This window comes from Phacochoerus africanus, chromosome 11, assembly GCF_016906955.1.
Source record: "Phacochoerus africanus isolate WHEZ1 chromosome 11, ROS_Pafr_v1, whole genome shotgun sequence".
Lineage (NCBI taxonomy): Eukaryota > Metazoa > Chordata > Mammalia > Artiodactyla > Suidae > Phacochoerus > Phacochoerus africanus.
The window spans coordinates 126799628-126813223 of record NC_062554.1 but is presented as its reverse complement, the minus strand read 5'-3'; the positions used below and the strand labels follow the sequence as shown (position 1 = coordinate 126813223).

Below are 13596 nucleotides of genomic sequence, written 5' to 3'. Positions count from 1 at the left end.
TTGATTGGCTGTATTAATCAAAAAAGACTAAATTGATTCAGAGCATAAATTGCTCTTTGTTTACACATAGATTAGCAAGGAACAAATTACGTTCTGTCAAAATAAATGTTCATGTCTCTTTTTAATGACCAAGATGTTTTTAAAATTAACTTTGTCTAAATTGAGTATATTATCATGCTCTGATTCAAAATTTAAATTATGTACTGTCAAAGTTTCAGCCACCCCAAGTTCTTCTTTGCCAAAGCGTACACGTGAGGAGGAAGAAGATAGCACAATAGAAGCATCAGACCAGATCTCTGATGATACAGTGGAAATGCCTCTTCCAAAGAAGTTGAAAAGTGTTACACCTGTAGGAACCGAGGTGTGTAAAGATCTTTCCATTTATTAAGATATTCTTTCAGGAGTTCCCGTCGTGGCGCAGTGGTTAACGAATCCGACTAGGAACCATGAGGTTGCGGGTTCAGTCCCTGCCCTTGCTCAGTGGGTTAACGATCCGGCATTGCCGTGAGCTGTGGTGTAGGTCGCAGACGCGGCTCAGTTCCTGCGTTGCTGTGGCTCTGGCGTAGACCGGTGGCTACAGCTCCGATTTGACCCCTAGCCTGGGAACCTCCATATGCCGTGGGAGCGGCCCAAAGAAATAGCAAAAAGACAAAAAAAAAAGATATTCTTTCAGTTATAGGATTATTAAATGAATAGAACTTCGGGGATCAAAGTCCAGAAAACTCTGTTGCTAAACACAGTACTGCAGAGTTTCCACTGACAGCCCATATACTGTTGCTGTTGCCAGTGCTGTTTTATATTCTTTGCATATGTTTATTTTCCACGTCAATTATTTTTAATTCAAAGAATAAGGAAGTTTATAGTCTCCTAGATGTTTCAAACTGTTACCTGCCATCTCTCAGATTAATCAAAATGATATTTCTTAATTTTCTTTTGTTAAGGATAAATTATAGTGAATTATTTTATTAAACATTGAGATTACTAAATTTCTCTCTCTCTCTCTCTCTTTTTTTTTTTGTCTTTAGGGCTACACTCATGGCGTTTGGAGGTTCCCAGGCTAGGAGTCGAATCAGAGCTGTAGCCACCAGCCTACACCACAGCCACAGTAACACCAGATCTGAGCCACGTATGCAAACTACATCACAGCTCAGGGCAACTCTTGATCCTCAACCCACTGAGTGAGGCCAGGGATTGAACTCACATCCTCATGGTTTCTAGTCAGATTTGTTTCGGCTGCACCACAACAACGGAACTCCATAAATTAATTTCATTAGCATATATCTAATGTTCTGTTTTAAAACTTATTTTGTGTATACGGAAAAGGACTATGATTGACTATATTTTATAAGTAAATGTAAATGAACATTTTTTATGTACCACTTCATAAAATTACTGATTTGAGTTTTTGTTTTATCGGGAGAAGTAGCCGAAAAGTAATGCTTCATTTAGTAAACTAATTTGGTTTAACACACTTGTATGTAATGATTCTAGGAAGAAGTTATGGCAGAAGAAAGTACTGATGGGGAAGTAGAAACTCAAGTATACAACCAAGATTCTCAAGATTCCATTGGAGAAGTAAGTAAGACATAGTGAAAGTAAACAAGTTGTTGCTTTTAATGAATGAGATGAGCTTTGACAAATTAAAATATTTGGATTTTTATTTTTAGCATGCTGCTTTTATATGTAATAAAGTATTATTAGAATTACCAGTCTAATTTCTGCTTTTTTTTACTCCTAATGAATATCCTTTAATAAGCTTTATTAAAGAAATGTTTTTGTGTATAGTTAAAAGTGATTTTCCAAGCTAAGAGTTGTTTTGAGTAACAATTGCCCACTCTTTTGAGGGGGATGGGGGAGTGCATCCCAGCACACAAGTTCTGGGCCAGGGACCAAACTCATACCACAGCAGCAGTGGTAACGTTGGATCCTTAACCCAGTGAGCCACCAGCGTACTCCCAAAGGTTCTCCACTCTTCATTATTTTAAAGGAGTGCTGGTTGGAGTTCCCGTCGTGGCTCAGTGGTTAACGAATCCGACTAGGAACCATGAGGTTGCAGGTTTGATCTCTGGCCTTGCTCAGTGGGTTAAGGATCCGGTGTTGCCGTGAGCTGTGGGGTAGGTCGCAGACAAGGCTCGGATCCCCCGCGTTGCTGTGGCTGTGGTGTAGGCCAGCAGCTACAGCTCCGATTGGACCCCTAGCCTTGGGAACCTCCATACACTGCAGGAGGGGCCCAAGAAATGGCAAAAAGACAAAAAAAAAAAATGAGTGCTGGTTGGTTCTTGTATTGATCCATAGTGCCCTGTATGGTGGTCCTCTGTTGCTTCCCTTCCTAAATTAAAATAATCTAGGAATGAAAAAGTATTTGTTTATGTCTTCATCTTTTGAACTCTCATTAAGGCTTCTCCAGAGGCAGCCTGCCTAATAGAAATGCATGGAAGCTGAAGTTAAGAAGTGCTAGGTTCTCTTCCCAGGTCCACCACTTTTAGAAGCTTTGTGACTATAAGCAAGTCATTAATCCTCTCTATGCCCCAATTTTTTCATCTGTTGGAAGAATATAATGTAAATTTTAGTATCTAAAATACTGCCTGCCACATACTAAAAATTCAAATCATTATTATTTTTTGATTTTTATTTTTTCTATTATAGTCGATTTAAATTGCCAATTTCTGCTGTACAGCAGAGTGACCCAGTCATACATACAAACAAATATATATGTATGTATGTATATGTGCATATATATATATATATATACATTCTTTTTCTCACATTATCCTCCATCGTGCTCCATCACAAGTGACTAGATTCAGTTACCTATGCTATACAGCAAGATCTGATTGCTTATCCACTCCATATGCAGTAGTTTGCTTCTACTAAACCCAAACTCTTGGTCCATCGAATCATTACTTACTTTTCTTCCATTCCTCTGCCCTACAAATTGAGAGTTCATAATTTGTAGTAATTCATATTTATGCTAATAATATTAGTTATCACAGAACTCATATGTCCCAGGTGTAATTCTAAGACATTTGCATTTATCAACTAGTTTTAATCTTCATAAGGAATCTTGTAACAGGCCTATTTTACAGGTGTGACAACCAATGCCCAGTTGTACCAAGTTCTCATATTTAGAATCTGAACTCAGGCTGTAAGATTTCCATTTCTCCTGTTAAGCTTTAAACAATGCTTTCTGTGTGGATAAATTTTTAGGATCACTTTATTCTAATATTAAATTATTTTATCTGCGTAAAATAAAGGAATTGTTTCAAACTAATCAAAAATAACCTGAGATTGCAAGTAAATTTTACATGTATTAGTTATGTACGTTAATTTTTTTGATACTCCCTGACTAAGAACAGAAAACTAAACCTTCAAGGCGTATACATAATACTCTAAATGACTTTGATTTCATGTATCTTTCATTATGCCTGAAGAGCATAGTGACAATTTTGAAATAAGATGTGAATTTCTGTTATTGCTAGTCTTGATTAAATCATACTGAAATCTTTTGTGCAAAGCTTTTCCTTGAGATTGGCAAAATTATCTATTAGTCATAAGTGCCGTGGGGCTTTCCATTCTGCTTCTAGCACTGTTTACTGAGTATATGAATATGCGGCAGTTCATTTTTCTAATTTTCTGACAATGAAGCAGATGTTCTTTGTGTTGTTTTTCTTGAAATCAACATGTCAGTTTGAGTTACATTTTTAATTATACCATGACTTATTTTTTCCATTACAGTGAACACAATCTTTATGAATGATTTACGTTCATAAGACATTGTTTCTGGCTTATATAAAAAACAGATTTTGCTGAGTGAACTATAAAAATAAACATTTAGTTTTTTATAGTTAATATAAAGTTTATTTCAGTAGCTAACAAAATGGAATTGTGAGGAAATAGATTAAGAGTTTGTTTTTTTTTCTTCTTTTTAGGCCCGCACCCACGGCATAAGTAAGTTCCCAGGCTAGGGGTTGAATCAGAGCCGCAGCTGCCAGTCTCTGCCACAGCCACAGCAACACAGGATCCAAGCCGCGTCATCTGGTAACGCTGGATCTTTAACCCACTGAGTGGGCCTGGGGTTGAGCCTACATCCTCATTGATACTAGTCGGGTTATTACCACTGAGCCACAATGGAAACTCCCCAAGAATTATTTTAACATCTAGTATATTTTCAGTTGTCATTTGAATGCTTAAGGTGGAGGTTTTTTTAGGAGGGTTTTTGTTAAAAAAAGAAAAATGTGGTAGTAGCTTATTTTATTTAGTGTATGTTACAGACTGTTTCTGATTTGGAGGGAAATTTTTTATCTTTTTCTAAATGGTGTGTTGCAGACCCATGGAAATTCTCTTTTCTGACTTTGATCTGCAACTGCACTGTCACCTAACCACACTGGCTTTTGAGCACTGTAATTCGGCCAGTCCAAACTGAGATGTGCTTAAGGGGATAATATGCATTGGATTTTGAAGACTTATTACAGATTTTAAAATGTAGGCTTAGTAATTTTTATAGCGATTACATGTTAAAATAATTTTTGGCTATATTAAAATTATAATTAAAATTGACTTCACCTGTGTTTTTTTTAAGTCACAACTAGAAAATTTTAAATTACGTGTGTGAACATATTGTGGCTCACATATATTTCTCTTGGACAGCACTAATCTACAATACCACACTGGTAGTGTTGGCACACTTTCACCTGTATATATATTTTTTCTTTTTTGTTGGAGTATTTCCCAATGGGATTTTTAGTAATTCTTGTGTAGGAAGACAGTGAAGAAACCCCAAGCATGTATTTTAAATTAATTCTGCTTTCAAAAACCATATTTTTAAAAATAAAATACCAATAGTTCATAAGTGTATTTTAGTCTTTACTCATTTCTATAATAATTCACTGATAGTTTTAAGGATATCCGACTTTTTAAATTTTTATTTTCATTTTGCTTTTAAAGGGTGTCACTCAGGGAGACTATACTCCAATGGAAGACAGTGAAGAGACCTCTCAATCTCTGCAAATAGACCTTGGACCTCTTCAGTCAGATCAGCAAACAACAACTTCATCCCAAGATGGTCAGGGCAAAGGAGATGATGTCATCGTGATTGACAGCGATGATGAAGAGGAAGATGATGATGAAAATGATGGGGAACATGAGGTAAATGTAGTTTGAAATCGTTTATTGTTTTAAACTGCTAGATGAAACACTGAAGTCCTTAAGTCTACTAATGCATCAGCCAGTAAATTCTGATTCCCCGTCACTTTAAATGGGATGTTTTGCGTTTCTTTTATCCTGAGTAGCTCTGAAAATAACATTTTGGAATGAAGTGTGTATTTTTCCAAGTTATGGAAAAATCCCTCTCTCTCTCTTTTTTTAATGATTACTAAGTCCTTTAGGATTTGTTAAATTAATAACTGACTGGTAAGTGTGGATTTATTGTAAGCTCTATGGTTTCTGATAATAAAAAAAAAATTTTTTTTTCTTGTGGAGCCCCATAATTCTTTTCAAAAGAAATTGAGGGGTCATGATAAAGCATATTTTGGGAGTTAATCCTAGATTGACAGCTTCTCATTTTTAGATTCTTTTTTAGATTTTTTTTTTAAGCTCATAGTGAAGTTTAATTCCATCATTTTCTTATTGAATGCCGCACTTTAAATTCAGAACTAAAATGGACCACTTGACACTCTGCGGACATCTGAGGATTTAATATTTGAACTGACCTCATATGAACAGTTAGAATTCAGAGTTTATCATTACTGTACTAATCCAGTAAGCCTCACAGTTTTGATACTTGCTGCCACTAAACTAATCCCATACAACTCTTAGGACAACTCCTGTATCTTGCTGATGATGTGTCACTTAAATTTCTAACCATGGAATCAAGATATGCAGAACATCTGTACCGTATCCTAGATCTTTATGTGTACTTGGGGGTTTTTTATTAGGATTATGAAGAAGATGAAGAAGATGATGATGATGATGAAGATGACACAGGGATGGGAGATGAGGGTGAAGATAGCAACGAAGGCACCGGAAGTGCAGATGGTAACGATGGATATGAGGCCGATGATGCTGAGGTAATTGGCTAGAATTTTGACCGTCTGTTTTCTTTAAGAATTTGCTTAGGGGAGTTCCCGTCATGGCACAGTGGTTAACGAATCCAACCAGGAACATGAGCTTGCAGGTTCGATCCCTGGCCTTGCTCAGTGGGTTAAGGATCCGGCGTTGCCGTGAGCTACGGTGTAGGTTGCAGATGCGGCTCGGATCCCGAGTTGCTATGGCTCTAGTGTAGGCTGGTGGCTACAGCTCCAATTAGACCCCTAACCTGGGAACCTCCATATGCCGTGGGAGCGCACCTAGAAAAAGGCAAAAAATGTTTTGCTTAGAAAACTTACTATTTTCCAAGAGTATAAAGATGCCTTGTATTCTTAGAACACTACAGCTTTTCTTACCTTTGGGTTTTTATTTGTTTCTACTGTAGTTTGGTTTAGTTAGTTATTTGGGGGGGTGGTTATTTGTTTCTACTGTGGTTTGGTTTAGTTATTTTTTAAGATAGTTGACTTGATTTATTTGCGTTTAGCATTCAGATTTTGTTTTTTAGGGTGGTGATGGGACTGATCCAGGTACAGAAACAGAAGAAAGTATGGGTGGAGGTGAAAGTAATCAGAGAGCAGCTGATTCTCAAAACAGTGGTGAGATTTGTTTTTTTTCTTTTTTGTTATGTTTTTTTTTCAGTCTCTTTTTAATTGAACATTTTTAATAATTTAATCTAGTATTTTCTAAACTAGGATTCCACTCAATAAATACTAAAACTTGGTCAATAAATTGGCAAGCAAAAGACTGGTTCTTGGTCTAGGTTTGTCACAATTATTCTTCCAAAAAGTCTACTGTGTTTATGTCTATTAAGCGTAGTCGTTATACTATTTTTTTCTACCTCATTGGACTGCTGTTAGATTCAGAATTTTTGGAGTCAATGAAGTGTTAAAAATGCCACGTGTTGTTGCTGTTCTTAGTGGAAAAAATTAAATCAGGAACTTCTACTAGCAGTAACAGCAGTTCACAACCAGAAGAGGTCAGTCTAATCAAGCCACAAGTTTCAAGATTTGTTGGTATAGAAGTTTTGCAGTATTTCTAGTTTTCCAGTAAATAAAAGATTTTTTGATCAATGTAGCATGCAGAGATTTGTTAAATCTTTCAAGGATGAGTCCTGAAGGTCCACTAAACTGTTGTAGGCAATAAAGGATTGTGGAATTAATAGAAAATAATTTTGTTTTAGAATCTTCTTAAATTATACTTCAGGAGTTCCTGTTGCGGCTCAGTGGTTAATAAACCCAACTAGTATCCATGAGGACATGGGTTCGATCTCTGGCCTAGCTCAGTGGATTAAGGATCGGGCGTTGCTGTGAGCTGTGGTTTAGGTCACAGATGTGACTCAGATCCCACATTGCTGGTGATATAGGCTGGATGCTACAGCTCCGATTAGACCCCTAGCCTGGGAACCTCCATGTGCTGTGGGTGCAGCCCTGAAAAGACAAAAGATAAGATGGATGGATGGATGGATGGATGGATGGATGTTCTTAGCCATTTTGCATAGATAAAAAACATAACAGATGTTCACTGAATACTTGTTGGAGACTTCCTTGTTTTTTTTTACAGTCAAGCAAAGATATGCCTAGTAGTCTGGATAAAAGTTAGTGAATGGATTTGGTACATTGCCAGTTGTTATTTTTCAAAAAAGAAATAACTATTTGGCGTTCTCTTGTGGCGGAGCAGGTTGTAAGGATCCAGTGTTGTCCACTTTAGAGGTTTGGGTTTCTTCTGCCTGCCACAGATACAACTGATAAAAAAAAAATTTATAAAAACTTTCTCAGAGAAAGACAGATATTATGTGATATCACTAGTATGTGAAATCTAACAAAAAATGATACAGAAGAACTTAGCTACAAAACAGAAACAGACTCACAGATTTCAAAATCAAAGGGTTATCAGAGGGGGAAGGTTGTGGGGAGGGATAAATCAGGAAGTTGGGGTTAACATGTACACACTACTGTATACAAAAAAAGTAACTAACAGGGATCTACTGTATAGTACAGGGAAACCTCAAGATTCTGTAATAACCTGTATGAAGAAAGAATCTGAAAAAGAATGGATATATGTATTATATAACTGATTCACTTTGCTGTACACCTGAAACACAGAGATGGAGGTCAACATACTCCAATAAAAAAAATTTTTAAATAATAATAAAAAAAGGAAACTTCGTCTGAGCAAATATACTGGTACTGAATTACTTAGTTCTTACAATAAATTTATCAGATTTAGGTACCAGTGAAGAATCTGAGAAGCAGAAGCAAAGTGGTTGTAACCAAGATCACATGGGTAGTAAGAGTTAGAGCTGGAGTCTGATTCTAGATCTCAGACTTTAAACAACTAAATTGATATCCTCTTCAACTTTTCACACTGGGGGACAGCTTCTGTTGTTTTACTCTGTATGTTTGTAGACATCTGAAGGGCCATTGAGATTTAAAATTTAGGAAAACCAGAATATGGAAGTGTTACTATTGTAAGGCTTTTCCCCAATCTCCTTTACTCTGTTTGAGTGTAATACTGCTAACTTCAGTGGTCTGATCTTTTTTAATAATATGATCCAAAATTTATTAAATGCTTATTTTATCACGTGGTAAGCCAAGTGCTTTACGTCCATTATTGGAAATCTTCAGAGAAATGTTTCTTGTAGATTACATTTTTATTTCTATTAACCAATCAGAGAAACAGAAGGGACTTGCCTAAGGCCGTGCAATTGTTAATTGCACACCCATTATCTCTGAGACTCATACCTCACTACTTTTTTTCTGAAAATATTATAAGGTGAATGTTCCTAGTGCTAAGTAGGGATTGTCCAGTTACTTTGTGGTGAATTTAAAAGTTCAAAATAATCTTCCCTTTTCCTCCTATAGGTGAAGGACATACTGGTACTGCAGAGTCGTCTTTTTCCCAGGAGATTTCTAGAGAACAACAGCCATCATCAGCATCTGAAAGACAGGCACCTAGAGCACCTCAGTCACCAAGACGCCCACCACACCCACTTCCCCCAAGACTGACCATTCACGCTCCACCTCAAGAGCTGGGACCACCAGTTCAGGTATTGAAAGTAGTCATTCTGAAAATTTTACTTTAAAAAATTCTGTGGCATTTTCTCCCTTTCTTTGCATTAGCTATTACCTCCCCCCGAAATTAAATAAACTTTTTAACGTTTTGGTATATTTTTATAAAACTTTTGAACTAAAACTAACCTCTGAATCCCTTTCCTTGAAATAGGGCATTAATTTACTTCATAGATGAAGTGAACTTTGGAAAGACAAAGCTTATTAAAGCTGTATATTAATTGAAGTGATGATAGTCACAGAAAGCAAAAGTCTGCTTACTGTTTCTATAGGTTAAAAAAATTTTTTTCTTGAATTTTAATTAAAATAAAATGTATTCCACCAACTGACCACCATTTGTTTTGAAGGTTTCTTTCTCTAAGGTGTACATGTCTTTTTTTAAAAAGGAAATCAACAACAACAACGGAAAATAAATAAATAAATAAATAAAAAGGAAATCTCTGTCCTGTTAACAGAAAGGACTTTTTTCCTCTTATTTTTATAGTCACACATATAGTCACATAATATCCACTTTTAAAACTCATGAAAGTGTGCATGACCCTTTACATGTAACACTGAAGTAGGATTGGATATCTCTTATCAGAAGCTCCTGAAACACAACGCTGTCAAGTGTAGATTCTACTAAAATATCACTGGCGATGATAATTCATTATGTGAAAATACAGTCTTAGAGGATTGTTTATGGAACCTGCAAAATATACCCACTCTATCAGTTTAGAATTGTCTAAATTGGGAACCAGTTTACAAGCAGTCACCACTACTGTATGAACATCAAAGGATAATTAAACCTTAGGATCTAATGAATGCTTACTAACATTTAAATCAAGGTGATAGGAACTATCTGATTTAGTTTTACATATTGGTTAATATTATCGGTTAATAAATATTTGTCTGTTGGTTAATAGTGTAATGTATATAATTAAAAATATGTCATTATTGGAGTTCCCGTCGTGGTGCAGTGGTTAACGAATCCGACTAGGAACCATGAGGTTGCGGGTTCGGTCCCTGCCCTTGCTCAGTGGGTTAACGATCCGGCGTTGCTGTGAGCTGTGGTGTAGGTTGCAGACGCGGCTCGGATCCCGTGTTGCTGTGGCTCTGCCGTAGGCCGGCGGCTACAGCTCCGATTAGACCCCTAGCCTGGGAACCTCCATATGCTGCGGGAGCGGCCCAAGAAATAGCAACAACAACAACAAAAAAAAAAAAAGAAAAAAAAATGTCATTATTTACAAAATATATTTCTTTAGTACTGGTACAAGAAAAACTGCTAACAGTCTTTCCAAAGAAAAATCTCAGTGATTACATTATCTGCTAGCATTGCAGTTATTAGATTACCAGCATAATAAGCTTGTATCTCTTTGGTGTTTGTTTCATTATCTAATTCCTTAAAACAAATGAAATTCCTTTCTTGACACAGAGAATTCAGATGACTCGGAGGCAGTCTGTGGGACGTGGACTTCAGTTGACTCCAGGAATAGGTGGCATGGTAAGTACCTACCTATCATGTAAAAGTGATTCATTTGTTTAGCATTTACTTGTATTGTCTATACATATGTTCCTGTCATGCCTGTTTAGTTCTTGTTTTCTGTCTTTTTAGCAGCAGCATTTTTTTGATGACGAAGATAGAACAGTTCCAAGTACTCCAACGCTTGTGGTGCCACATCGTACTGATGGGTTTGCTGAAGCAATTCAGTGAGTTAACAAAAGACAAACCTACCTTGTGACTACTCACATTCCTCCTGTTTCTCTTAACCTGATTACTCATGATTGATTCATTCTCTGTACTAAGCAGTTGGTGGTAGAAGGCTTGAGGGTGTAGTATTAGAGAAAATCACAACAGAGGTGAATGAAATACAGTTGCTCCCTTTAGGAATTTGAACTTTAAAGTCAGTGCAACAGTGGTTAAGAACATGGATTTTTGAGTTAGAATGCCTGGGTTTGAAACCTGGCTGTACTGCCCGTTAGCTGTAATAAGTTACTGGGTTCTCCGTCCATGGGTATTCTCGTCTCATTAATGAGAAGAATACTACAAAAGTTCTTACCTTGTAAATTGTGAGAATTCAGTGAGTTTAGGTTGACATCACCTGGCACGTAGTAAACACTTTATAGATGGAGATGCAAGTGTTGTAATTACAGTGATCATGGTGGACAGTATTGTGAAAGCTGAGCACATTGGCAACTAGTGGTAACGTAAATTAATCTACAAGAATAGAGGCGTGAGCAATAGGCTTAGTTAACACCCATGAAGGAGTAATTTATTCCAACAGTTAGGGGGAAGGAATCTGACAAGACTTAATGGCGACAACATGAGAGTCTTGGGGAAAAAGTACCAAAAACTTAACCAAGCATTCCCATGAATCAGTTTATTTAATCTTCATAACTATAAAAATAAATACTATCATTCCGTTTACAGGTAAGGAAACATGGACATGCTAACAAAATGCCAGAGGTCAGACAGCCAGGAAGTGGCACTTTTTATTTCAGACCAATTAGTCTGGCTCTTGAACCTATTTAATTCATGTTATACCACTGGTTTTAAAGGATAAAAAGGGATTGAAAAGGCTTTCCACATGAAAATACACATATTTAATTGTGGCTGAAGTATCATTTGTATGGCAGGATGTACTTTAAAAATAGAATTTCCACAAGCTTGGGAAATGATTGGTTATTCTGTAGTATGTGATAATATATACTCGCCCACTTAACTGCAGCTCACCTCAGCTGACACAGTGTACAAGCCAGCTGATCATTGTCAGGCCCACCGTTCCAAAACTCAGCTAGTCAGAGACGGACCCGCTACAATAAACAACTAGTGCCAGCAAATCAACATCATTCTCACATAGCTCAGAACTTAAGCTCTTCCGTAGAAGAATAACTTAGGGAGATAGGTTTAAAAATTCATCTGGAAGAGAATGTCCTTAATTAAAGCAATAGCGTGGAGTAAAAATGAAAATAGATTCAATAACTATTGCAGACATATAATCCATAAACATCAGTAGCTGGCTAGCCAGGAAGGTTTGGCTAAGGAGTGGGCAGAGAGTGAAATAATGCTATTTTATGTCCTGGATTATTGGCAGGAAGATGGATGATGGTATTATTCGGACAGGGAGAAAACAAGTTTCTAGCCATTCTAATATTAGATAATCTTTCAGACCTTGGGAGCCATCTAGGGAATTCTTTCAGATAACAAATCAGCTCAAGAGATGACCTAATTTATCTGTGACTAAACATTGAAAACTAAGACAAAACTGTTTCATGACTACACTCTTAACTTGTTTGTTTCATTTCTCTTTCAGTTTGTGTTGCTTTCAGTATATCTGCGTAGAGATTTCTTTCTAGATTCGAGAAATTGAGGCATAGTTCAGAAGAGCTAAAAGCTATTTATATATACAACACATGTATATAAATCTTATATGATATGAATCACATAATTTGTATTATCGCTGAATTCTTGGCAGCTGATATTTTGAAAATACTTTCCTAAATGAGAATTCCTTTATCAGCTTTATTCTCAGTCTGTTTTCTTTCTACTTTGTTTATGCTATTCTTCCTTCTTCCTATATTTTTTCCATCACTGATAGTTTAAACAGGGTAACTTTAAATGTCATCTTACATTGAATTTTGTCCACTTAGTTCTCCACAGGTTGCTGGTGTTCCTAGATTCCGGTTTGGGCCGCCTGAAGATATGCCGCAGACAAGTTCTAGTCACTCTGATCTTGGCCAGCTTGCTTCTCAAGGAGGTAAATAGCTAAATAAAAGCTTAGATCTCCTGGATTTGTATGTATTTGGTCATAAGCTGTTCTGACATCATTTTTTTAAGTGAACAAGTTTAATATAAAAAAGTTTATTTCTAAATGGTTCTTATCCTAACTTATGGAAAAAGCTTTAATTTACTACTTATTAAACATTGCCTTATGTGTAAGTCTTTCCAACAAAGTTCTGAGTTCTTTTCGCATAAGGACTAGCTTTTACCTTTGCATTTCTTTTGGCTGCTAGTGTAGTCTCAGGAATGTTTGTTGCATGAATAAATATACATAGGTACTACCAGCCATTTTAAAGTTGTTGAAAGGAGTGCAGCATATCTTCTGTTTGGTTTGACATTTAACATTCCTAGTTAAATGTGTAAAACTGGTTAGGTATTTTCCATTAACCTTAAAATACACCATTAAAAATACATGGAATAACATGATCTCTAAGTAATAGCAGTTGGTTATTTGGGTATGAATTAGACTATTTCTGGAATTAATTACCTTTTTTTTTTTGTCCTTTTGTCTTTTTGCCTTTTCTAGGGCCACTTCAGCAGCATATGGAGATTCCCAGGCTAGGGGTCTAATCGGAGCTGTAGCCACCGGCCTACGCCAGAACCACAGCAACGCGGGATCTGAGCTGCATCTGCAACCTACACCACAGCTCACGACAACTCCGGATCCTTAACCCACTGAGCAAG

The 13596-nt window shown here is 36.6% G+C and overlaps 1 protein-coding gene across 2 annotated transcripts in view; it reads left to right on the top strand.

The window, feature by feature from the left end:
- TPR (translocated promoter region, nuclear basket protein) overlaps window positions 1-13596 on the top strand; it is a 60414-nt gene that overhangs the window by 42777 nt on the left and 4041 nt on the right. Inside the window, exons 39-47 of one of the 2 annotated variants that reach the window (XM_047753998.1) lie at window positions 213-361; window positions 1492-1575; window positions 4945-5145; window positions 5934-6065; window positions 6590-6680; window positions 8946-9130; window positions 10567-10635; window positions 10747-10841; window positions 12783-12889. In XM_047753998.1, the coding sequence (XP_047609954.1) occupies window positions 213-361; window positions 1492-1575; window positions 4945-5145; window positions 5934-6065; window positions 6590-6680; window positions 8946-9130; window positions 10567-10635; window positions 10747-10841; window positions 12783-12889 (1113 nt within the window). The remainder of the gene's footprint in view (window positions 1-212; window positions 362-1491; window positions 1576-4944; window positions 5146-5933; window positions 6066-6589; window positions 6681-8945; window positions 9131-10566; window positions 10636-10746; window positions 10842-12782; window positions 12890-13596) is intronic. The other variant, XM_047753999.1, reaches the window with a different exon arrangement.